A 27275-nucleotide genomic window follows, 5' to 3' on the forward strand; every position below is an offset into this window, starting at 1 on the left:
TACAAGGTCCATATGATTCTTTTCCATCTCTCTTTTAAAGTTTTCTTTTTCCAGCTTGTAGCAGAGTTCTAACATTCCAGGTACCAATTCTCATTTTGATTTTTTGCCTTCTTTCAAGTTGCCCCACCCCCCGGAGATCCGAATGGGGGACTATTTTACCTCCGGGCACTGATTTAACATGAGAGGAAGCCATTTTTGTGCATAAAATGGAGGCAGCATTATGCAGGGAAGATAATCTGTGGTGGTATTCCGTTGCCTTCTGCAGTTCTGGGGGCCACTCCTAACATGGGATACAGACGCCTTTTGCAGCTGCCCGCTCCGGGTCAGACGCTGCATGAGAAGTATAGGTTGGAAAATGAAAGACCCCTAGCCCTCAAACCTAATAGCGTCAGGGTCAGAAAAGAACAAGAGCTGGCCGAGGGTGGCCAGATAGGAAAGATAAAAGTGAGGAGCCTGGCATAAGTAAGTGGAAGCAATGCCAGGACTCAGCTCAGGGCTCCGTGGTCGCCAGCCACGTATCACTAGGTGTGACTCCCTTGTTTGTATACCTTCCCTTAAAGGTGAAGTAGTTATGGGTTAGGATGTAGTTGGTTAGGTATACGAGGAATGAAGTGTAATTACAATACAAAATACTGTAGTATATATTGACTATATTATGATGGGGATAGATTGCTACTCACCAAGTGGAGGAGGTACTGATTTGCAGACAGGCACAACAAAAAGACTGCAGTACATTTGAGCTTTCAGCCAGCCAGAAAGCCTAATGCTAAAGTATCTCCCCCCCCCCCCCCCCCTCCCAATTCAATTAACTGAAGCTATAAGCTGAAATGTATAGCAGTCTTTTTGTTGTGCCTGTACATGACTCAACATCTCCTCTATGTGGTAAGTAGGATTTTATCTTTTTCGTAATATTGTAAGCATTCCATCCTGGATTTTTCACAGTTTGTAATACATACTAGATATTCATGACTTAATGTGAAAAAATTATCAGAATAGCTTCCCCTTCCCCCCAGTCCAGTTTACCTGTATTACCCTGTACAACACGCATTTTAAAACAAGTGTCTTTGTGTTCTTGTCGCCCTCAGACCATACAAAGTGCCCTAGTAATTGTTTTTGCTCCAGTAATTAAAACATAAAATTTACACCCAGAGGCTCAGCATAACTGACAAAGGAGTTCATGTTAATACATGATAAACAATACTTACCACTTGCCCAGTAAAAGACCCTCTTTTTGCTCTGTTCAATGGAGGTGTCAGATATTACATTGAGAGTACCATTTTCAAGTCTTTGTTATAGACCGAATCAACATTCAAATAATTAAACAAAAATTGCATAATGAACGGTGCATATGATACATGGTTAAATAGAGCAGAGTACAAGGAATGTCGTGCTGCCTTTACTTTCTGTGTAAGTGTCAGACTGTGATGCTCTAAACATTTACGTAGTTAAAAAGAAGTAAACCACTGTATAATTAAGTAAATAAAATAGGCACACAACTTCAGTGATGATAGCTAGTTTCCTCCACTGTCATCAAACATATTGTTTGTTTTATATGAAATGGTCAACATGTAATAATTCATAATGGTTTGTGCGATATTATTCATTTATAGTGCTGGCATAACTTCTGTGGTTTCTGTCATCATAAGACTAAAGCTGATGTAAACAAACACAAATGCCATGATTGGTCAGAAGGTGTAGCGTACATACACTGATAGTGCTACGCTCTTGTAAGTAGGCCATACTTGTGTATTAGATATCTTATCACTAAGCTACATTAAATGAAGCTTTTAGATATTCAAATGTATTAACAGTCATCAAAGTTTTCTTAAATCATGCTGCAGCTATGTAGTTTGTATTTAAAAAATAGTGTACAATCAGTGTCTCTGTGGTGTTGCACTCTGATTGTCGCACTGTTAATACGCAGTATGAAAGTGGCTTAGGCTGCTTCCTGCTCTGTAATGAAACACGCATGTGAAAAACAGTTAAAAAGTGCCAAGAAACAGGTTGTTCTTAATGTTCTTCATTAATTTACAGAAAAAATTCGGCTTTCAAGTTTTCCGAGCGACTATATTTGATATAGTTGAGATACAAATACACATTGGACGTATAGCAGAATCTATAGCGTAGCAGACATGCTGTAATGTTTACATCAGGTTTATTCTTCTGGTGAACTCTGTATATATGTGATGGTCTTATTTTATGCATGTCAGTGCTGCAGCCACGCTGATTTGATTGGTTTTGTGATATAATGTATCTGTGAATTAAACATTAATTTTGAAGTTTCACTCGGTAGTCATAATCTGCCATTTTGCAAAGGCCACCACGTTCAATGCCTTTATGTTCCTCAATATGCAGGTTCTCTAGCCAACTGCCTTCACCTCTCCCTTTTAGACCCTGATGAAACCCAGCTTCTGCTCCCGAGCTAGCTCTCAAAGGCAGCTTCTCTGGCCGTAGGCAGTCCTTACCGTGGCTGTCCACTGCAGTTCAGCACAGGCTGCACCAATAAATATGATCTCAACTTTTTGCACCAAGCAAGGTGGCACGGTGGTTAGCATACTGGACTCGCATTCAGGCAGATCATAGTTCAAACCAGCATCCAACCATCCTGATTTAGGTTTTTCTGTGATTCCCCTGAATCACTTCAGGCAAATGCTGGGATGGTTCCTTTGAAAGGGCACAGCCAACATCCTTCCCTAATCCGATGAGACCGATGACCTCACTGTTTGGTCCCCTCCCCCAGTCAACAAACCAACCAAAATTTTACCCAGCTTGCTGGCATACATTTTATGTCACTATTTTCAGGTTTCAGTAGTTGATAGCTGATGGTGTGATGAGATCATTCAGTATTGTAAGTATTTAATTGTGCTTGAAGAGTATATACAGTAATGCCCAGAAGAGAGAAAACATAGTTGCAGTAACTAGAATTGAATTAAAACTAATACCTTCTTATTTGAAATTAGGTGCAGTTCATTAGGCTAATTGAGTCAGTTATACGAGGGTCACTCCAAAAGAAATGCACACTATTTTTTTAAAAAAATCCATCTTTTATTCTACATGTTTTAAAGTTTTACAGTGTGTAGATACATCCTTTAGGAAGAATATTTTCATTTCTCCACATAATTTCCATCCCTCTCAACTGCCTTATGCCATCTTGGAACCAGCACCTGTATACCCGCCGTACGGTAAAATTCTGGACCAACCTGTTCGACCCACTGTTTGGCTGTGTGCACAAGGGAGTCATCATCTTCAAACGTTTTTCCACGAAGAGAGTCTTTCAGTTTCCCAAAGAGATGATAGTCACATGGGGTCAGGTCAGGACTGTAAGGCGGGTGTTTCAGTGTTGTCCATTGGAGTTTTGTGCTCGCTTCCGTGGTTTTTTGACTGACATCTGGTCGTCTGGCTGTGCATTGTCGTGCAACAGCAAAACATCCTACTTTTGCAGATGTGATCGAACACAACTCAGTCGAGCTGGAAGTTTCTTCAGTGTCGTCACATATGCATCAGAATTTATGGTGGTTCCACTTGGCATGATGTCCACAACAAGAGTCCTTCGGAATCGAAAAACACCGTAGTCATAACTTTTCCAGTAGAAGGTGTGGTTTTGAATTTTTCACCTGTCACAATTCTTCCAAGAAATTCATCTCCACCATTCTCGTACTGTTCCAAAAGCTCACTGCATACCGTTTTTCTTGTTTCTTTGTGAGCCACTGTCAACATCCTGGGAATCCGTCTGGCACGAACCTTTTTTAACGCCAACACTTTCAGTATTCTGCAAACATTTCCTTCCCCTATCCCAGTGTAGTGTGACAATTCGTTCACTGTGATGCGTCTGTCAGCAGTCACCAATTTGTTTACTCTCTGCACATTGTCTGGAGTGTGTGCAGTAAGAGGCGTGCCACTGCGAGGACAATCCTCAATATTGCTGTGCCCGCTTTCATCATGTAACCTGCTTGCCCACCAACTGACTGTACTGTGATCGACAGCAGCATCTCCGTACAACTTTTTCAACCTCTTGTGGATGTTTCCCACTGTCTTGTTTTCACAGCACAGGAATTCTGTGACAGCACATTGCTTCTGACGAACGTCAAGTGTAGCAGCCATCTTGAAGACGTGCTGTGACGGCACTGCTCACGGGAACAGGTTGAACCAAGTTTGAAAACCAGCAGGAAGGATGTATCTACACACTGTAAAACTTTCACAATGCAGAATGAAAACTGTATTTTTACAAAAATAGTGTGCATTTCTTTTAGAGTGACCCTCGTATTTATGCTTTTATTTTGAGCAGAGTGTAGTCTGATAGTCAAGTTGACAACATTTTGATCCTGGTTCTTAGGGTGGAATCCTTGGATATATGAAAGAAACTGAAACATAGACTGCTGCATTAGCACTGTTGAATATGCATTTCCTGGCTTTATCACAGAATTGAGATAACAGGAAAAGTTCATTTTAGGTCATGACAAGGTTGACAGTGAGTAACAACAAAACTGATATATAACATTAACTGCACTACATAATCCAAGAGTGTCTGCAGAAGGGTGAGTGGAGGAACAGTTTATGGGTCAGTCTTGTATCTCTCTTATTGCTGTGGAGTCAGCAGCATTGTGATTTACCATGAATAAAAGATGGCATGAGAGGTTTCTATAGGAATCCCATTTATACATCTGTATCTGTTCTGCCAGCCACCTTATATTGTACAGTAGAGGATCTTCCTTTTACAAATAATAAACATTTGTATGGGCTCTAATTTTTCAGTTTTGCATCCAACTGGAGCAGTATCCCTGGGTTTTCTTTATAATGGAAAATTGAAACTGGAGGTCAGCATTTCTGCTTTAACTTTGCTGCTCTAAATTTCATTTACTATGTCATCCATGAGTGTGTAAATACTTAACTTTGGTGCCAGTGACAGCCTTCACACACAACCAGAAATTCTTCGTGTTTTATTAGAGGTCTTTGGATAAGACTCTGCTGCAGTAGTCACAGAAAGCTTCTCACATTTTCCTTTTAACAGCCAAAAGCATTTCGTTTAGCTTTTATCTTATATTCCTGTAACTAGAAATCCGTATCTTTCAGTTTTTCTTCACTAACGCCCATTATCTCTGGACTGAGTCTTTGCATTCCCCGTTCCAGATTTTCTATCTCCCCTACTATGTTAAAACTTCTTTCAGTCCATGCTCTGACTCACAGTATGTCACCATTTTGTTGCTTATTTAGTCTTCATCTCAAAGTTATCTCCCACTTGGCAGCTCCTTCTTGATGACTGCTGACTCTTTCACTTTTTAGGGTTTGTTTCCCACCCGAAGGGCAAGATGTTGTTATGAAATGCTAACTGATGATGGTCAAAGTAGAGAGGACTGGCAATGGCAAGAAAAGCGTTTCTGAAGAAGAGAAATTTGTTAACATAGAGTATAGATTTAAGTGTCAGGAAGTCTTTTCTGAACGTATTTGTATGGAGTGTAGCCATGTTTGGAAGTGAAACGTGGATGATAAATAGTTTGGACAAGAAGAGAGTAGAAGCTTTCGAAATGTGGTGCTACAGAAGAATGCTGAAGATTAGATGGATAGATCACATAACTAATGAGGAGGTATTGAATAGAATTGGGGAGAAGAGGAGTTTGTGGCACAACTTGACTAGAAGAAGGGATCTGTTGGTAGGACATGTTCTGAGGCATCAGGGGATCGTCAATTTAATATTGGAGGGCAGCGTGGAGGGTAAAAATCGTAGAGGGAGACCAAGAGATGAATACACTAAGCAGATTCAGAAGGATGTAGGTTGCAGTAGGTACTGGGAGATGAAGAAGCTTGCACAGGATAGAGTAGCATGGAGAGCTGTATCAAACCAGTCTCAGGATTGAAGACCACAACAACAACATCAACATCTGTTCTTCTGACCTCTTTGACAAGGGCTTCTGCAGAGTGAGGGCGCTCCTTATACCATGAGTCTTTGGCTGCCAATCTGATGATTTTTATTCAAAATTTAAGCAGTGGCTGGGATGTTTTAATTGCTAGTCAAAGATGCTACTCCTAGAACACTTTCCTATGATAGATCCTGCCTGAGCGTTGTACGCATTGAAATTGCTTCATATGACATGCTAGAAACTGCGCTTGTGTGTTTCTTCTTCTTCCTCTCCTCCTCCTGCTTCTTCTTCTTCCACACAGGACATCTATGGGTTTCCATTGTGCCATTACTTCTAAATAATTTAATATGAGATTCCGCATCACTCCTATTGTTGATGTAGTATCCAGGTCATTGCTTTCTCCCTGAATGAAAGACTGGAATTTTTTGTGCCATTGAGTGTCATTTTTTAATTTCTTGTCAACAAAAGACCAGAAAGCAGTCCAGCCACTCCATTCTGGTGATCCTAACATGCTGAAGGAATGTATTCAAGAGAACATCATGATGACCACATGAGCTATCATCTGTCGAGATGAAATTTCGTCAAAATGTTGGCGATATTGTCCCACTGTTCATTGCAGAATTTCATCCCTGTTCTGTAGAACAGTGAGATTGCCCTCAACAGCAGAGATGTACAGTGGCCCCATGTAATGCACCCCAGACCACCACTTGACAACCATTTTGTTGCTCATGTGGGACACAGTGTTGGAACCATTCAATATTACTGAGTTGTCTCCTAACATCTGTAATGGTGTCCATGGTGTTGTGGTGTATGATGCTGTACTCACTGTAGTTGCTGGGAATGGAGATTTGCATTGTACAACAGGCTCCTAACAGTTTGATGCTATGATGCTATACGTAATGCCATGGCCTCTTCAAATGACAAATTCTGTTCTGGAGCACGCAGTCTACGGTTCCTTTGATTAAAAAGTCATAGTTACCGATCATCCTGTATGACTGTTAAACAGGGAGATGTTTTGTAGTAGAAGTCCTCAACGCTCCAGTCAGTTTGAAACTATTCCATCCACACTGCATCATTTTGACTATGGTGCACTTCTCAGGTTAACAGGCTTTCTGCCCATAACATTATAATGTGGACCCAGTCATTGGTAACAATTGTCCATTGTGGCTTGAGGGATGTTCACCCTATTGTTCCACAGATGTCTCTCAGGCGTCCTTACTGATGCTTTACTTCCTACTGAAATGCTGCAGTCAATTGAGAATGGTGTTCTGCCCATAAGTAGCACTCTTGGTAATTGTGTGTATGTTGACAAACTAGGTCAGGGGTGACCTTCTGATCAGTACAGGAACAATTATAGCAACACACCTGTGTCACATATCAACTTCTGTTGATGTTTGTATATTTTCTTTTGCAAAATTGATTATTCGTACTAATAAGAATACTAAAAGCTCAAGATTTTGTTTCAGTTAATGGACCAATTTCTTTTTAGTTTGCCACTTTGTAGTGAAAGTTTTGTTGCCCTGAGTACAGCATGGAGAAAATAATGTGATAAGAAGGTCAGAGCAGGGTAGGGGACGTCCAAACCAGCAAAATTTTCCAGTTAACCACAGTTTGGATGTCTGTCGAGTAGTTGAAAGCTGCTCCCAACCCCCCCTCCCCTGTGATTCTCTGTAGGAACAACTTACCAAAACAGAAACTGTCTGTAGGATGTGTTTTGCCCAGTGCCAAGGTGGCTTAGTGGCTAATGCACCTGCATAGTAAGCAGGAGACCCAGTTTAGATTCCTGGCCTTGGTTCAGATTTTCACTCGCTGCTTCAGTCTATATACATAAAACCTTTCAATCACATTTTTCAAATACTTTGTCAGTTTTCTCACTTTTTTCAAGTGCCACTATGGCTACTCATTCTGGTAATATCAAGTTCCAATCATTGTTTGCTCAGTACACTTCATGTTCTCCTTAACAGCTACATTTTCCATTAGAAATTTCCTTACATTTTGCTTTATTCATGCCCGTAACAGTTTTTACTGTGTACATGAGTACCTGTGTTAAATACTTGCCCCTTTTAGTTGTGTGTCTGTACAGCTGTCATTTGATAAGATGGTGAACATGTTGGTTAGTTTAATTTGATATACGTCCTTGTTCCTAAATAAATTCTCATAAACTCATTTTCGGACCTTCTGCGTGACGAGTATACCTTTGTATATATTTTTACTAATATTATGATGTATGTCGTGATTGAAAAGGACTTCATTTCTAGGTCATCAGAATCTCTATTTTACACAGTGGGTTATGAGTATGTAATCACTTGAAATTCGAAAAGATTTAGAATCATCAGATCCTTTTAGTTTCCTAATTGTTAGGTAAACTAGAGTGAAATTCGTTTTTAGTCCCATTTGATTCGTACCAAGCCCAAATTCTCTTAATACTCTGTTGTCATAGTAAGTTAGGAACAAATGTACTTTTGAACAGAAAAAAGATTGAAAATCTAAGTTTGAGTCTTCAAAACTTTACTTCATTGATTAGTAAACATAGGTAGGTAATAAGAAGCAATATAGGGAAGTGAAAGATGTGAATGAAGTCATCTCACACTTTTTTTTTTTTTTTTTTTGAGAGAGAGAGAGAGAGAGAGAGAGAGAGAGAGAGAGAAGCTGGAGGTGAATAAACGGAAATGACAGTTCATCATAACAGTAAACACACATTTTAAAGCATGTCCAATACATTGACTCACCCCCTTTTACTGCCACCTGCTCCTCCTCCAGTGTAGCTATTCCATCTTTCCAGTCTTTACAAAAACCAAAGGAAGCGTAAAGTGGTCGAACAGTTAATTTGAAAACTGACATTGGCTACAGTCAAATGACATACTTACACTGCCAGCATTAATTAAGGTAATGCTAATTGAAATCAGATATTATGGAACTGGCTACATTCATTACTGTATTTCAGACCTCTATCTTAGGAAAATTGCTTCCACATCCAGGAGGAACTGTACCTTAACGTATATTTGGATCATGCTCTACACCTAAACTTCTTTTTCCTCATAATGCTGTTTTTATATGATTTATTTTCACTTTGCTGCTTATGTGCTTTCATTTTTTTCTGTTTCTGATTGTTTTCTCTGTTACCTTGTTTTTTACTGTTTTGTCTCCCTTCTTTTACATGATATTTTGAAATTAGATTTATTGATGATCTTTCTGTGCTGGTCTCTGAGTGTTAAGTAGCCTGCTTCTCAAGAAGTGCGCTAGATTTTAAATACTGATTAATATAGTACATCTTCATTTCTTTCTTGGTGACAGTGACTTGGAATGACCCTCACCCCATTTCATTAAGATTGTTTTTATAGTATTCATGTTTTCTGTTCACCATTTATCTTGACGGAACAGTTATTTGTGTAATTTTTAAATTGAATCCTAATGTTAGGATTTTTTTTTTTCTCTTAGATCTTTCTGTAATGTTCTTTATAATCACCATGTTGTTGATAGTTACTGAAGCTTTGTTGTTTAATATACTTCTTTTTGTCTCCTTCTCTTCCCAGAACTGGTATTCCTATCAGTTCACTTGCTTACAGGTACTCGAGTTCTTAAAGTCAAAAGAAAACTGTGTGGATTTACTGCTCAAGCATTTGGGAACTTCAGCCATCATGGATCTTGTATTAAAACTAATCACACAGATTGAAGGAGTACAAATGAAACAGAACATTCTCACAGTAAGAATATTTGTGATTTATTTATTGTTAAATATCAGTTTCAGATGACTAATTGTTAATGTTAAAACTAATTGGAGTGGTGCTATGCCAACTTTCCAGAACAGGCATTGTATTTATCTGTGCTGCTCTTAAGTGTCTTAATCGATATTACTTTTTTTATTATTGTTTTGTGAGACAGAAGTTACAGTAAGTAAAAAAAGCTGTCATCATTCTGAAGATTGTTTTGAACACCACAGTGCTTTACTTTGTATGATCCTGTTGGAGGTGGATTGCCTTCCTGTGACATTTGAACTGATTTACCCAGCTAGTTGTAGGGGAACCTACAGTTTAACATGAATTTCGAACCACGCTGCAGCTTCACATTTTTCACATCAACAAACATTACCAGAAATGAAAGAAGTGATAAGTGACAGATGAAAATCTTAGGAATGATCACTTATCAAACTCCAGACCTTTAGACTTGTGGTCTGGCACTTTACCGCCAAGCCATTGGACTGATAGCAGATCATACATAGAACTATGATAAAATTGGATATTAGGTTCAGTGTATGATGTTCTTTCTTATTTTATTTATTGTTGTTATTAGTTGTATCAGAATGTAACAGTATCACAAGAAAAGCAGTTCTATTCATTTGTTTTGTCTTCATTAGTTTTGAGAAGTTGTAGGATGAAGATGACAATTTACAGTACGAAATTTCTATACAATTTCGATTGAAATTTAAATAATTATTAGAAGAGAGGTAACTGGAGTTTAGCCTCCAGCAGTGTCAGCTGCCGTGAATTTTTGTGTTTAACATATTTAATTATTGTCACCCAAATGAAATAAAAATGAATGTGGTAAGTTACTACAGAAATTAGAATCAATATGGAATAAAGTCTGGGATTTCTTTGCCACAGAAACAAGGTCATTGTGAACTGTTAAACTTGTTCCATTCCTCAATGACAGGTTGGTACCTATATTACTTAAGCGTTCTAGAAAAATAAACACCTGAAATATGTATGATCAGCATTATATAAGATGATTCTGGATTAACCAAACTTACAGAGATGATGGAGAATGTTGACTGTATGAATTTGAGGTAAGAGATCCTGGTCTGGAAACAACAGTGTCAAAAGTTATAAGTGGAAATCGTTCTGGTACCTCTGACAATCTAATACATGTACTAGTACTGTTGTTGCCAAGAGTGTAGGATAGGCAACTTTCAGGGGTGGCAGTATGAACAAAGGGAAGGGAAAAAGTCTGATAAACAATGCATATGAAGTGCATACCTTAAGAGCTATGAGCACTTGTTCATCTTCATTACTGTGAAACACATCACTTCTATTGAACGTCTGCTCATCTGTCATAAGGGGAAATTTTTTTCTTGTATTGGGCTATACTATCACCTCTGAAAGTCGCCTATGCTACAGTCTTATTAACAACAGTACTGGTACATGTATTCCACTGCCAGAGGTATCAGAACAATTTTAGATTATAACTTTCAAATCTCTTGTTTCTGGATCAGGGTCCCTTGCCTCAAACTGATACAGGTACCCTTCTCAATCATCTTGTATACCAGACGTACAGGCAGTGACTGATTTTGGGCACCTTAGCATTGTTTGAGTTGGAGTTTATTATAGCTATGATACACTAATACTTGTTATGTTGTGCTATCTTCTCCAAACATAAGACTTCATTCAGCATTGTTATCTAATTTTAATGAACAGTGCACCATCAAGTCACAGATCTATTGTGCTGTCAAGTAAAGATAAAATAGTGGTGGTGGTGGTGGTGGTGGTGGTGGTGGTAAAAGATACGAAATATATGGGGAAATTTCAGATTCTTCCAAAATCAAAACTGGAGTAGGACAAGGAGATGGACTGTCTATTGTTTTTCATATGCATCCTGAGAAAAGTGATACAAAAATGGTGCAAACAGAACGCAAACCTCAAATTGATCAACCAGTCATTCTATGCAGAGGCAAGTAATCTACATATTGCCTAGCATTTGCAGACAGTTTAGCAGCCTTAACTTGCTACATTTCATCTGCCCAAAATCAGATTGAACTCTTGAAAGAAACTGCAGAAAAAGTTGGTCTCCAGATATCTTTTGAAAAAAAGAGAGAAAATGTGACCTACAACAAACAAGCACCAAATTCTTGAAGATGAAATGTGAGAAAATCAAACGAGTTCCACAGTTAAAGTAGCTCAGTGAAACCATTCAGGAAAATGGCATCGAAACAAATGCAAACAAATCCGGATGTCAAAAAAGACGGAAACTGCATGCTGACTTACTAGAGAGATCTGCAGCAAGAAATGTACCTCCAAGCACACAAAACCAAGACATACAGTACAGTAGTTAACGAGAATGCCACTTTGGATCAGATAAAGTAACTTTAAATAGGAAAACAGACATTGAAAACATTGAAAAGAAGGAATCCAAAATTGCAAGAAAAATATAGGTCTGTAGAATACCAACCAAGAGGCAAACAGGAAGTCCAACAATACACAAATATCCATGGTGACATTAGAAAATGCAGGTTAACATTCTATAGACACATTAAACGAATGATCCCAGACAGGCTTACAAAACAGTGTTGACTTTGTTAACAATAAGAATAAAGCCAAAACGGACATGATGAAATGGATTTTCAAGATCATAGCTGATCTGAAATTGGCAGGAATTACACCGTATTATGTCCAAAACTGTGAAATCTTCAGGTCCAAAATTCACAAACAGCAGGGTGACTTACAGGGAAAACCCAAGATGACTGGGCCAATATGGCTGAAAAGAGAAAAGACGACCACAGAAGGAGAATGAAAGAAATGGGGCACAAAGGAAGGCAAATCACCACCACCGCTAAGTACTTCATGTGTTCTTGATGGGCTTATTATTAATGTTGATTTATAATAGAAGTAATATTAATATTTGTGTGAGTACATGGGCCAGCTTAGAACACAGAGTTTTGGAGAGAGAATTGAGGAAAGTCACAAAAGAACTTGTAAATTTAAAGTAAGAGCACAAATGTGAAAATTAATGATGGACAAAAACATCACACTTGTAATTAGTTTCTGTATCCAGCCAACATCTACACACCTACTATCACAATAAGTGTCAGTGAAGAGGTTCTTGACTGTTGCAACCAGGGGATAAATCCCATGAGCCTCTGTAAAACTCTCAGAATTCTTGTTTAAATATAGAATGGTGTTTTGTTTTTGCACATTTCAAAAAATTGACACAGAAATTATTGTCCACCTTTGATTCACTTATAATCACTGTCTTTGCATTTGCTGATATTCACAGTAATTGTAGAACAATTTCATTACTTAGATGTAATTTTCTGTATTTGGTCATTCCTTTGCAAATTATCAGATTTTAGCCAAAGTGGGTTGCATCATGGTTACAGATTTCAATGAAATTTGGTACAGTTAATACCTGCACTAAATTAAGTTCATGTCTCAGGTATTGAAAAGTGAAACTCCTGGGGGCTGAGCTAGGCCCTCCCAGAGTTACATTTTTTTCCCCCAAAAAAACCATGTGTGACATCCTAGCTCCCTTACTAAATCAGATACAGCCAAAAGGTTGGTCTCATTTGAAAGGTAACACCTTGTAGGAGAAAGCAATAATGTGTTGCAATGGTTCACAGTTCAGAAGTAATACAAACAGCTACACAAATTATCTCATTTTTGCAAGTTTCCAGTGTTTTTTATCTTACATATGAATGATAGTACTGAAACAATATTTGGTGTGCTAGAGAGGTGTTAAGGCTGAATTCATACAACAAATTTGGTTGTGTTACTTGCATGCACACATTGACTTTTTGGATTTAGAAAATTGTTGAAAATCACTATTTGGGACCTCCCCAAATCCATTGTGTGCAAGGTCACAGCATGCTGCAAATTGTTTCATTACGTAGCTTGTACCTAAGTCTAATTACCCCCAGAATATCTGTCTTACTCCAGAGCATAATTTTTTATTGTACTCTTTAACAGCTTGTACGTGTTAAGGACAATATTGTAAGTGCCACAGAATTTGACACAAGAGACCATTATTCTGCAACATATTCAACATGAATTAGTAGAAATAATGTGTTTCACACTCTGAACACATCAATCATTATCTAAATAGAATGTTACATAGGAAGCACATGTGTTGAAGATCAGTGCCTTTCCTCACTTTTACTGCTGAAAGTTGTTAAACAACTGGAGTATTTAAATTTCAGTTGCTCTGTCCAGTGCATACTGTCCGCCTGTTATAGTGTTTGGCACAATATTTGGTTTTAGAATGTCTCAGAGTTTCACCCAGCTGACTTTGTTGCTGGTCCAGGTGGATGCATATACTTCACCAAAACATCTCGGTTCTTTTCAGAACAGTCCACAACAAAAGCAAGTTGCCACTTAGAATTGTAGACACAAATAATGTAAGAAGATGGCCTGATATGCTGCAATGATACTGATTGCTATTGTACTGGAGAGTGTTGTGTCTCTGCATTGTGAGAGAGATAACCCATATCATATCTCATGGTGCATGAAGTTCGATACATCTTAACAACATCCTTTCCAGCAGGTATAAAGTGGTGGTATTGTCTTGTGTTTGGAATTGTCGTGCACTGATCAAATCATTCATTCAGTAGCATTGCACTGTTATTTTCAATGTCTCCTCGGAAGACATAGAAGAACTGAATACCCTTTATCTTGTGTGATGCAAATTCAAAAAGTGCTTGTGCAGTGAGGATTGGGTGATGAAGTTCTTGAAGACTCTTCCTCGCACCCAGTCTTCTATTGACTGTCTCCCCAACTCTGTCACAGGCACTCTTCCTGTGGCTAATGGCAAAGAAATGCCACTCGGTATCAATCCGAAGTCCTCAGAATGCAGTGTCAGATTTTTAAATTTTTCTGGTTTTTATATTGAGATGGTGCTCCATTTGAAAAGTAGTGGATTTTTCCTAAGTGTGGCATTGCATCTTTTATGTGGGGAATAATGGTTTTCTGATAATAATGTACTGCAGCTGTTGAGTGAATGAGATAGTCACTTATTATGCACATTGTCTTTACAGTTGATGATGCTGACCCTGATATCAGTAGATAAACTACAAAAGGATTCACTGTGGCATGGGATTGCTGCTCTTGTGCAATAGATGAGTAATTCTCAGAAAAAATCGCCAATCACAATACACTGTTGGGCTGAGTGTTTCTTTCAGTGAAGCTAGATAACATGATTACTGTTTTGTTATAAAATGATGTCTTTTCAGCAATTCCAGTGTGTTGCAAAAATTGTTTATGAAATCATCAACTATTTCCACCACTTATATCAATGTACACCGATCTGTCGTGATCCACTGCATATACTGGACATCTTCAGCCAAACACAGTGCTTCTGATACTGCAAGAGGAGCTGAAATACATTGTACTCCAGGGTACTTATCACATTTATATAACATATAGTTCTTGCCTTCAGTAGAGCATACAATCTTCTCAAGTAAGTCTAGTTGTCATCTTAAGCTTGGCGACATGTAACATCAGCTTCATGTTCTGTTGATGAATACACACACAGAGCATGCGTTCCATGAGCACCCGGGGGTACACACCATTTGGGATGCAACTGTGCAAATTTCAAGAAACCAGTTTTGTAAGTGGGAAATTCTCTTTGAAGGCTGCATACAGCTTCTTCAAATTCACTAAAACAAGGCATTTCTGTTTGTGTTCTTTAACACCACATTCCGATCGGTCAGATACAAAGTCTTTCATCCCTAGACACAAACAACTGTACTCATCATCTTCATAAAATGTACAAACAGCCTGATGTACTTTATCACATAAAGACTTGCGTCCACGATGCGTCACATCAGGCAAATGTTCTTTAACGGGTGATAGTCAGTGGGCGCCAAGTCAGGACTGTAGAGTGGGTGGGTGATTATGTTCCACTGGAACTGTTGCAGGAGGGCAACGGTTTGCCGAGCGATGTGTGGGCGAGCGTTGTCATGGAGAATGTGTACGCCCTTGCTCAACATTCCTCTTCTCCAGTTGTGAATTGCCAGTTTGAGTTTTTTCAGAGTCTCACAGAACCTGTCAGTGTTAATTGTGGTCCCAGCGATGCAGCTCTGACGACAAGGTGAAAGAAGAGGTTCATAGATTTCTGAACAGCATGGCCGTGAGCTGGTACGACATGGACATAAAAAAACTGCCACAGGTTCTCCAAAAATGCATCGACAGGAATTGTGATTATGTTGAAAAATAGCTAGAAGTTCAGGCTGTAAACTGTAGAAATAAACAGGTTGATGTACTTATAAAAAATTGGAGACCTTACTTTTGGGATTACCCTCGTCACTCTGACCCTTCAATTTTTTTTTTTTTTTTTTCTTTTCTTTTTTTTTAACCACAGTCTTGTGACGAGAGAACGAGTCACAACATACATGACCAAAAAGTGTGTAAAATTGTCCAGGTATACTTTCTCATGATGGTAACACAAAGTTTCCTCATCTTCAATTTGTAATCCTGTACGAACAGCCAATAGGTGCTTTGTCTCATCACTATAGCCACACACGTTCGAGTCCTGATTGTCTACAGTAAGGTAGTTTGACATTTCTGCCCCAATGCTGTGTACCAAGAAAACATTTCTCCATGTCATTCACACATGATCATGCACTTCGCGGCTCACTTCCGTACTGAACTGTAGTGTCATGCTCACTCCTCATAAGATGTTTCAGTACTGTGCACAATGACAGCACAGCTGTGTTTGGATGGTTGTGGTGGACCAGCCAGGATTTCATTGAAATTGTTTGCAGTCATGACTTTTACATTTTTAACTGTCACACACAGGCTCATTCACTCATAGAATGCCTGGTATATGTGGTATATCAGTATTAGAACATGGTTAAATGGCTTACAATAAATGGAAGTAACATAGATATTAGACTTAGATACAAGCTACATAGTGAAACCATTTGCAGCATGCAGTGACCTTGCACACATTGCATTTGGATAGGTCCCAAATAGTGATTTTCGACAATTTTGGAATTTTCAAAATCCAGTCAGTAAAAGTGCACATGCAAGTAACATGACCAAATTTGTTTTATGAATTCAGCCTTATCAACTCACTATACACTCCAAATATTGTTTCAGTACTATCATTCAAACATGAGATAAAAAAATGTTGGAAACTTGTAAAACTGTGATAACTTGTGTAGCTGTTTGTCTATGTATTACTTCTGAACCATGAATCATTGCAACACACCCTTGTTTTCGCCTACAAGGGAGAAGTGTTACCTTTCAAATGAGACCAACCTTTTGGCTGTGTCTGATTTAGTACAGGAGCTCGGTGGTCACATATGGAGACACATTTTGTGAAGCGGCCAAAAGGGGGGGGGGGGGGGGGGGCAGGGGTTTCACATTTGAATATCTGAGATATGAACTTACTTTAGTGCAGTATTAACTGTACCAAATTGCATTAAAATCTGTAACCATGATGCAACCTCCACCTGATGATTTCTAGTGGAATGACTGATTCATTATTGACAAACTGATTGAAATTTAAGATGGTCAAAGGAAAAGAAAACTGAACATATCAGCTACATAGTTTCTCAGTCCCTATCTTTCTTCTACCTCTTTTTGTAACTGTAATTACTTTCATTATTGTGGATGTGACAGCTATACCTATCACTGTGTGACAGTTATTCTGTGCCACATCACATTCATATTTATGGGTACAGGTTACAAAAGCTACCTCTACACACTTTTTTGCACACAAATAACAAAACTTAACAGTATTGGTATCACACTCAACATATAGCAAATATATAGCTATAAAATGTCCACAGTGCATTCCATTTTTAAATCATGTGAGATTTCCTTTCTCTTTGCTTTTCCATTTTATAAAGTGTTCTGACATGTCTTAAAATTCTTAATTAACCAAAAATAGGACAGATGATCATATGTAATCTTGCTTTGCAGATTGTCATGGTTTTTGCCTGAATATTGTGGAGCAAAATTACTTAGATGTTATTTTCTTTTGCAGTGGCTTAATGATCAGAACTTAGTGCAAAATCTGGTAGCACTTCTGGATCCTTCAGTAGATTCAGACCGTCATGGTAATGCTTCCCAGCTTTTGTGTGATGTGATAAAAATGCTACGAGAGAACCAGATGAGTACTACAGATCGTGCATCTTTTGATCCTATTTTGGATGCCATAGAATCGTAAGTAGAAACTCACTGCTTTACACACAAAACTAAGACATATACTAATAAAAGCAGAATGCCTCTATGGATCAAATGCAGTAACCTTGAACAGGAAAACACACTGAAAACATTGAGAAAAAGGAACACACAATGAGTCAACTCAGTAGCTGGTGAGTTTATAAAACTGTTACTCAGCAAGGGTCTCTATAGCTTTCGTAAACAAGTGCCATGAACAAGTGTTTGTATAAAATTTTAAATTTTCTTAAAGGTGCACAGTGATAGTGAAGCTGTGCGATAGTGTGATGACTTAATATGATATAGGATAGATTACTACTCATGAATTAGATGTGATGCTAAACAGCAGACAAGCACGTTGAAAGAACATTGTTAGATATTATAAACTATCAGTCAGAGTTCTTTGAAGAGGGGGGGGGGGGGCGGGGAGGGGAGGGAAGTGAGTGGCCAGGCCTTAGCAACCAGAGATGGCTGTTGCCTTTTGTGTTGTGCATCTGTGAATATGTGTTTTTCTCCGTCTCGAGGACAATGATAATCTGTAATACAGTATCTAACAGTCTTTGTATTCTTTAAATGTGCTTGTCTGCTGCTCAGTGCTTGCTGTATATAGTGAGTAGCAGTCTGTCATATTTTGTATTGTTATTACATCCTCAATTTTCCGTAGTGTGAAAAAGTCCAGATTTTTACTTTGGAGGTATACAGGGAATAAGAGCATGTCAGGTTTCTGTTCTTCTGTGTATAATGAAAGATGTTAAATGTAGGGTCTTTGAGATGTGTTTGTGCTGTGGAAATTTTTGCCATTTTTCCACATAACATTTACTATTGAGAGAGAAGTTGCAGAGACATGATGCGACATGAGCCGAGATGGCGGTAACGAAGTTTATGCAGAGTGTGGGGCCTTATGCTTTGTGTGGCTAGGCTGTATCCTGCGTTGCCTAAATCTCCATGGCTCATTCTGGGCAGTGCTGTATAGCCTCATTGGTCTCACTGTATGTTGTAACATCTGAGTGTATCTCATGTTGGTTCCTGATTCATGCTTGGCTGTTATTCCAAACATAATATTTATTATTTGCAGCCCTATCACTACCTCTTGTGGCTGGTATTGCAGTACCATCTAGTTTAGTTTATGTCCAGCAATTTTTATATGCTGGCCATTTCTGAACAAACACTTCCACAAGTACACAAGGTGTTCCGTGACTCATTTGAGGTGGAACTTCAAAACAGGGATGGAGGGAAAAAAGCCACAATGAATACCTCTGTTGTGATGTACTTTATAATACATTGATATGGAAAGAACCTAAATCAAGTATAAACAGTGGCTTACATTCTGTGTATTGCAGTTGCAGCATGCTCACGCGCGTACTGTTTCAACCACTGCTGTTTTGCTAGTTCTTCCACAGGAAGTACTTTTACTTCATGTGAAATTGCCATATTATCAACAGCTACATGCTTCTGGTAAATACATGAGATATAAGCAGATAAATCATGACATTTGGTGTCTTTAAAGTTCACTCTCACTATAGTGGCCATCACGAAATTGGACTAATCAAGGTCATGTTACATGAAATTAAATTTTCAAGAAAACTATTTTTTTAAAATTACTTCAACCAGTGGGAAAAAAACCACTTAAGAACAGGTCAGAGAACAGATGCTATCTTCATATCGTTTAAGGCTAACAGGCTGATGACCTCCTTCAGTGCAGATGCACACGATTTGCCTGAACTCGTATGGGACTCGGTGGATTGTCTGCTGCAAGTAATGGGTATAATGGCAGGGGCACTACGAATGTAATGTGTGGACTACAAGTTGTCTCAAGGGGAATGTGCTGCAGTTGCACTATCCTCTGTACCCTCGGTGGCTCAGATGGATAGAGCTTCAGCCATGTAAGCAGGAGATCCCGGGTTCGAGTCCCTCTCAGGGCACACATTTTCAGCTATCCCCGTCAATGTATATCAACGCCTGTCAGCAACTAATAGTATTAATTTGATTGTAGACTTGAGTCATATACTTCTAGTTTTGTCTGCCAGTCACTGATTTGATAGTGATGGAAGCATACACACACTAATCGGAACAAATAAAAAAAAAAAGATATTTCAGAATAAACAGTGGGTAAGTGTAATGCTCTATTTACTGATAATATTTCAGGCCTTCCTGTTGAAAGTATATTTAACTGCTGTGAGGCTGACAAGCTCACAAATTGTTTGTCTGTCAGAGCTGCTCCAGCTCCTACTTGGGTACTTGATTACTCTTCCAAATATTTTAAATGTACTTTTATTACTTCAGATTTGAATTAGATGATATTTAATTTATTTTCTGTTTTCCCAGTCCAGATACTGTAACACAATTACTGGATCATATGCTGGGCCCAGAGAAATGTGAAACTGCAATAGTAGGAGGTATCTCAGTTCTACTTGCACTTCTGGATCAAGGAAAAGAAAGGTAGTCAGTAGTATTAGTGATTACTGCAAATATTTGTCTGAACCGTTCTCATCAATTAATTAGTGGCATATTTCCAAGTATTTGCTCCAGTAACATGCTTTGCACAGAAATGTTGTGTTACTGTGTTGTGCAAGAAAGAACACCTGAATTAAGAAAAAGTGGCAAGGACTGTGCTTATTAAAAATTGGGTCCATCATCTCTTTCCCACACTTCTCTTAATTTTATGAAAACAGTTGAAATTTCAGATAATTTTTGTTAATATGAGAACATGTCCCCCATAAATCTTAAAAATTTAAGAAAAGTTTCAAAAGCTCCAGGTGTCAGTGTTAGCATAAAGATCAGATACTGAAGTTTTCGTACTTCGGAAATATAGAAAATAAAGAGTTGGGATGGGTTACTGAAGGAACATTTTTAAAAAGTTCTCTCCTAAAAGTGTGTTTATTGTGGCCTTTAATTTTTAGTGTACTAAGAAATGCTGCTAGTGTTTTGTATCTGATCCTTTGGTGAACAGATGCTATATGCTATTTTATGTTATGACTCTGTAGATTTTTTTTGTCTGATTTCTATTAATGAGTAATTATTTTTAACCATTTGTAACAAAATACTTTTCAGCCCAAATGTCAATGCTACATTCGTTGTTATGAGTACATCAGGTGATGATGCACTTAGCAGTGATAGTGAAAGGACTTCTAAGGTCATATTGAGTACAACAAATACAATTATACCACGCCTGAAAGATTTCCATAACCTGTTGTTGGATCCACCCCATGTGAGTACCAGATGTATACATGTTTATTATAGTCTTTTAATGTAGATAATACGGCAGTTTCAGTAGATAGCGAAATGATAATGCTACTTGTATGAATATGTAGGTGACTGTATTTAATTCATTAGCCACAGTTTGTAGTGTGATGCAGGAAATTTACAGCTTGTATGCCAACAATATTAGATTGAAATATTTCACTGTATGCCTGTACTAATCGTTCTCAAAACATTGCTACTGTAGTCATAATTTTCTATTGATCAAGGCATATATCATGAAATTCTTGTAGGGTCAGTGGATGAATAGGATGAATGAATATATGAAACCCAGAACAAATTATATGCACTGTTGTCAGTTTAGTGATTGAATGTGTGGATTTGTTTATGTTCGCAATAATATGTAGTTGAATTTTGTGACATATTTGGTTATAATAGAGGTGATTTACTGTTTGCAAATTTGGATTTCACTAATGAAGTGGTTTCTAACCGTTATTTACAGGCTTTGCTAGAATAAAACTAATGATTGATGGGGCAAGTCCACAATTCAACTTAAAGGGCTTAATAGTTTTGGGTAGAATATGCACGTAACACATTTGTCTTCTGTTCTGCTGAGTAATGTGACATTTATTGTGTATCTTTCCTGATATTTTTTGTTAATTGCTCTATGCCCTGTATGTTTGGTACTTCAAAATTCATCTTTTCTATAACTGTTGTCTCGCTGTTCTTCCTTTACACACACAGTTCAATTAATTTCATGTTCCATGGATCATTTGTATGATAAATTGTTATAATGTGGAATGAGTCACTTTTACATACATATCACAACTCAATTTTTAAATATGGCTACACGTTGAACATTTATGGATCTTTTTACAAAATATCTGCAGACATGAGTTAGTGATTTGTACACACCACCTTTTACACATTGCAGTAAGAGAAATTCTTCTACAGAATTCTTCTTGTCAAGGAGAAATTTTTTAGTTTGTTTTCAAATTTTACTTTTCTATCTGCAAGACATTTTACATCCCTGTGTCAGTCATGAAAAAATTTTTGTTGCAACATTGTGCACCCCTTTTTGTGCTAAGGACAACCTTACTGTGGAGTAATGAATGTCATTTTTCCATCTGATATTGTAATTATTTACGTCATCGTTCCTCTTGAACTGCGTTGGTTTAAACTTCATGAAGGAATAAATATGCTGTGAAGCAGTAGTCAGAATGCCCAGCTCTTTTAAACAGGCATCTACAAGATGATCATGGTTGTGCACCACATGTCACTGTTACAGCACATTTCTGGGCAATGACTTTCTGTCTTAAAGATGAGTTACCCAAAACATTATTCCATATGACATCACTGAATGAAAGTGTGCAGAATGTGTCAGCTTACTGATTTGTCTCTCTGAGATTGGCAATGATTCCAAGTGCAAATGTGGCTGAGATAAATTGTTTTAGAAATTCCAAAACGTGCTTTTTCCAGTTTAAATTCTCATCAGTATAAACACAGAAGTATTTTGAAGTCTCCATCCTATTTATTAATTCCTCGCCATGTGTTGCACTTAACATTGGTATAGTGTCCTTGGATGTACAGAACTGAATATGCTGTGTCTTTTTAAAATTGAGGATGAGACCATTCACAGAAAAGCAGTCTGTGATACTTTCAAAAACATTGTTTACTGTTTCTTCTTTTGCGGTATCAGGGTGTACACGCCCTGGGACAATCAGAAAACCCTGGGTTTTTTTAGAGTTCTGGGAATTTTTAATTGTTTTAGTTTTGAGTTGAAATTTTGTAACTTTGACTGTTAAGAACCAATACTGTAACAAAGAATTTTACTTTAGCAAACTAATACTGCAACAGTAAAACATAAACAAAAGAAAAACACCAATATAAAACTTAAGCTGTGAAGAAAATGTGCCGTTTACAACACAGTGCGCACAGAAGTGTCTGCCAACAGCAACATGTTTTAAAGTTTTTAGAGCAAAGACAGTGCAGTACTTCATAAAAACAAACTGTTTTTGATGAGTGTGGTGTCACAACTGTTTAAATTAGGTTTGTTTGAGCAGTTGCCAGTTGCATGTGCAGAGCTGAAGTCGCATATGAGCAGTGCGTTTCCCGATTCTCATTACTTGAAGTATGGCTGTTAGCTGTATGATCGGTAGCAGCGAGCAGTCAGATGCTATAGGGAAAAATATTTCTGGCACGCCCAAGCTGCCAGGTTTGCACTTGAGCGGAGTAATCAGAGTTGTAGTGGAGAGTAGTCTCTATGTGGCCCGCATTTATGTTTCATGATTTTGCTGTTCTCTCTTTATTTACAGCTCTCACATAAAATGAAAACAAACAGATTTTTTTGGCTGGTACCTATCAAATGAATTAAAATTCATTCACATAATTACAGAATACTAAACATCTTATTAGTCCATTTTTATTTTATTTCCAAATTATTGGCAGTCAAGCATTAATTGCTTTTGGAGAACAATGAACTTGTTTCAAAGATGTGGCTTAGATTCATCTTTTCCACAGAGGTGGCCTCTGGCAGCTGAAGCCACATTGTGAGAAACAGCAGCAGTGTATGATTGGAGTGGCAACTGGGTGGGGGTAAGGAGGAGATTGGGGCGGGAAGGGGAAGAGACATCAGGGTAGGGGTGGGGGAGCACGCAAGGACGAGGTGGAGGGAGGGTAGGGCAGCTAGGTGCAATCGGGAGGTTAGAGGGAGGACGGGGGAGAGGGGGAGGGGGAGTTGCAGGAAAGGAGAGAAATGAGAAGACTAGGCACTTCGGTGGAATGAGGGCTGTGTAGTGCTAGGGGAACAAGAAATGGGTTGGAAAAATGACTAACAAAGGGTTACGGGAATGTGGTGAGAAGGGTTACGGGAATGTGGTGAGAAGGATCCATATGGCGCAGATTGTGTGGCAGTCATTGAAATGAAGGATGTCGTGTTGGGCAGCATGATCAGAAACAGTGTGGTCCACTTGTTTCGTGGCCACAGTTTGCCAGTGGCCATTCATATTAACAGACAGCTTGTTGATTGTCACGCCCACATAGAATGCAGCACAGTGGTTGCAGCTTAGCTTGTAGACCCCATGATTGGTTTCACAGGTAGCCCTTCCTTGGATGGGATAGGTGATGTTTGTGACCTGACTGGAGTAGGTGATGGTGGTGGTGGTGGTGGTGGTGGTGGTGGTAGTAGTAGGATGTGTGGGACAGGTCTTGCATCTAGGTCTATTACAGGGATATGAGCCATTAGGTAATGGGGTGGGAGCAGGGGTTGTGTAGGGACAGATGAGTATATTGTGTAGGTTCAGTGGACAGTGGAATACCACTGTGTGTGTGTGTGTGTGGGGGGGGGGGGGGTTGGGAAGGATATTGGGCATGTCATTTCTCATTTCAGGGCACAAAGAGATGTGGTTGAAACCCTGGTGGAGAACGTAATTCAAGTGCTCCAGTCCTGGGTGGCACTGGTTAGGAGGGGAATGCTCCTCTGGAGCTGAATGGTGGGACTTTGGGAGGTTGTGGGAGACTACAGAGATAGGGCATGGGAGATTGTTTTTGTTTAAGGTTGGGAGGATAATTATGGTCTGTGAAGGGCTCAGTGAGACCCTTGGTACGTTTTCAGAGGGCCTGCTCATCACTGCAGATGTGACGACCGCAGGTGGCTAGGCTGTATGGAAGGGACTTCTTGGTATGGAATGGGTGGCAGTTGTCGAAGTGGAGGTATTGCATGTGTTTAGTATGTTTGATATGGACAGTTACTGATGTAGCCATCTTTGAGGTGGAGGTCAAAATCTGGGAAGGTGGATTGTTGGGTTGAGTAGGACCAGGTGAAGCAAATAGGAGAGAAGCTTTGAGGTTCTGGAGGAATGTGGATGGGGTGTCCTCAACCTTGATCCAGATCGCAAAGATGTCATCAGTGAAAGTGAACCTGGTGAGGGTTTAGGATTCTCGATGTTTAAGAAGGATTCCTCTAGATGGCCCATGAATAGGTTGGCATAGGATGGTAACACGTTGGTGCCCATAGCTGTATCTCAGATTTGTTTGTAGGTAATGCCCTCAGAGGAGAAGTAACTGTGGGTGACTGTTGGTTATGTCAGCTAGGAAGGAGGTTGTTGGTTTGGAATCCATTGGGTGTTGTGAAAGATAGTGGCCAACAGCAGTAAGACCATGGGCATTAGAGATGTTGGTGTAAAGGGAGGTGGCTTCAATAGTGACGAGCAGAGCACCGTGTGATAAAGGACAGGAACTGTGGAGAGTCTGTAGAGGAAATGGTTGGTATCTTTTATATGGGAGGGTAGGTTCCGAGTAATAGGCTGAAGGTGTTGGTCTAAAAGAGCAGAGATTTTTTCAGTGGGGGCACAGTAACCGGTCACAATGGAGTGTTGTTGGTGGTTGGGTTTATGGACTTTAGGAAGCATGTAGAAGGTGGGAGTTCAAGGAACGGTAGGGGTGAGCAGGGAGATGGACCCTGGGGAGGGGTTCTGGGATGGGCCTACAGATTTGAGGAGAGACTGGAGATCCTGCTAGATTTCTGGAATGGGGTCACTTGTGGCAAGGTTTGTAGGTGGATGTATGTGATAGCTGGTGGAGTCCTTTTGCCAGGTAATCCTTGCAGTTCAAAACAACAGTGGTGGAGCCTTAGTCCACAGGTAGGGTCCTTAGGTCGGGATCAGTTTTTAGATGGTGGACTGCAGTTCTTTCTGCGGTTGTAAGGTTAGTTTGCATATTGAGGGATTTGGGGAATGATGGTGAGGCAAGGTTCAAGGTTAAGAAATTCTGGAAAGTTAAACAGGGTGGTTTAGGGGCAATGGGGGTGGATCATGGTTGGATAGATGAGTGAACTGAGTCAGGCAGGATTCAACATTGGTCTTTGGTTTAGTCTGACTGGTTTGGTCGGTGGTGAAAATGCGTTTCCACTGTAGGGATCGGGACAAGGAGAGAAGGTCTTTAACAAGTCCTGGATGATTGAATTTGGGAGTGAGGCAAAAGGTGAGGCCTTTGGAAAGATATTTCTGAGGGGCTAAGGCTTCTGGAGGAAAGGTTCGCAACTGTGTTTGGAGCTGTTTAGGTTCTGGATTCTGTGTGGTGGTGGGAGGGAGTTTTGGAAGGTGGGGAAAATGTAGTAGGTTTGTGAGACAGGGTTTGTCAGCTACAAGGGGACATGGGGGAGGTTTGGAGGTTGTTGTAGAGGTGGTGGGCCAGTGATACTCCAAAGTGGGAGTAGGAAGAGAGCAGGCTGGAGAGTTTTTTTGAGGTGGTGTTGATCATGTTGCTCTAGTTCCTGGAGGACAATGGTTTCAATGTGTGTTGTGAGTAATAGGAATTTGGGATTGTATAGCAGGAGAATTTTATGGGTGATGAGAAGGTATTGTAAGAAGGATTGGTCTTGGCTGGTATGGTTTTGCAGGACAGTGTTGGTGAGGGCTAAGGATTGGCGGAATCTGGACAGGTGGAGGTTATTGTGGAAGGAGAGGTGGCAGCCAGAGGTTGGTAATTTGATGGTGAGGCCATTTGGGGGGATTCCATGAGCCAAGCAACAATGCAGGAACTGTATGTGGACTGGGTTCTGGCTAGTGATAAGGAAACTTTTCTGTATAATGTGCATGTTCCTTGACTCTTTTTTTTTACCTTTATGTACTAATTTTGAGTAGTTTTTGTAGTGTGTAACTACTGCAGGATCTGTACTTGCTCTTGCCAACATATATAGTTCCCTTTTGCTTTCATAAGATATCTTAATCCCTGTAGTGATCCATGATTGTTGACATGGTTGTTTAATGTCCTTTCTGATGAACTGAAGTGGAAAGCAGTTTTCAGATAATGATATGAATTTATCATGAAATAGATTAAATTATATGTTAGCATTTGGTTCATTATAAATTTCATACCAGGCCACCGCTTGTAAACTATTCTTAAAAACATTTGTCCGAGAGTTGTCAGTTATTCTGATTCCCACTGAGGAGTATCCTAACTAACAGGCATTGTGATCAGAGAGAGCATTTGTTACTGGCTAAACAGTTACATTCTTGCATTGAGCTTCTGCAAAGAAAACATTATCAGTTAGGGTCCTTCTGTCTTCTTCCACAATTGTTGCAAAGTTAGTTACTGAGATCAAATTGTAGGATCCAAATAAGGTTTCCAGATATTTTTTCCTTTCAGAATCCTTTAGAAAATCTACATTGAAGTCATAGACTATTAACTGCTTGCTGCTGTCTGACAGGTAGTGCAGTAAATAATCCAGATTCCTCACAAACTGCCACAGCGTCTACAAAAATGCATAGACAGAAATCGTGATTATGTCGAAAAATAGCTAAATGTGCAAGCTGTAAACTGATGTAAACCATTGTAGAAATAAAGAAGT

The 27275-nt window shown here is 39.2% G+C and overlaps 1 protein-coding gene across 5 annotated transcripts in view; it reads left to right on the forward strand.

The window, feature by feature from the left end:
- The window catches only part of LOC126414524 (serine/threonine-protein phosphatase 6 regulatory subunit 3), a 191317-nt gene that overhangs the window by 70464 nt on the left and 93578 nt on the right, over positions 1–27275 (forward strand). For 4 of the 5 annotated variants that reach the window (XM_050083356.1, XM_050083352.1, XM_050083353.1 and 1 more), the window contains 4 exons: positions 9389–9559; positions 17553–17731; positions 20054–20167; positions 20780–20936. In XM_050083356.1, the coding sequence (XP_049939313.1) occupies positions 9389–9559; positions 17553–17731; positions 20054–20167; positions 20780–20936 (621 nt within the window). The remainder of the gene's footprint in view (positions 1–9388; positions 9560–17552; positions 17732–20053; positions 20168–20779; positions 20937–27275) is intronic. The other variant, XM_050083354.1, reaches the window with a different exon arrangement.

Source organism: Schistocerca serialis, chromosome 1 (assembly GCF_023864345.2).
Source record: "Schistocerca serialis cubense isolate TAMUIC-IGC-003099 chromosome 1, iqSchSeri2.2, whole genome shotgun sequence".
Taxonomy (NCBI): Eukaryota; Metazoa; Arthropoda; class Insecta; order Orthoptera; family Acrididae; genus Schistocerca; species Schistocerca serialis.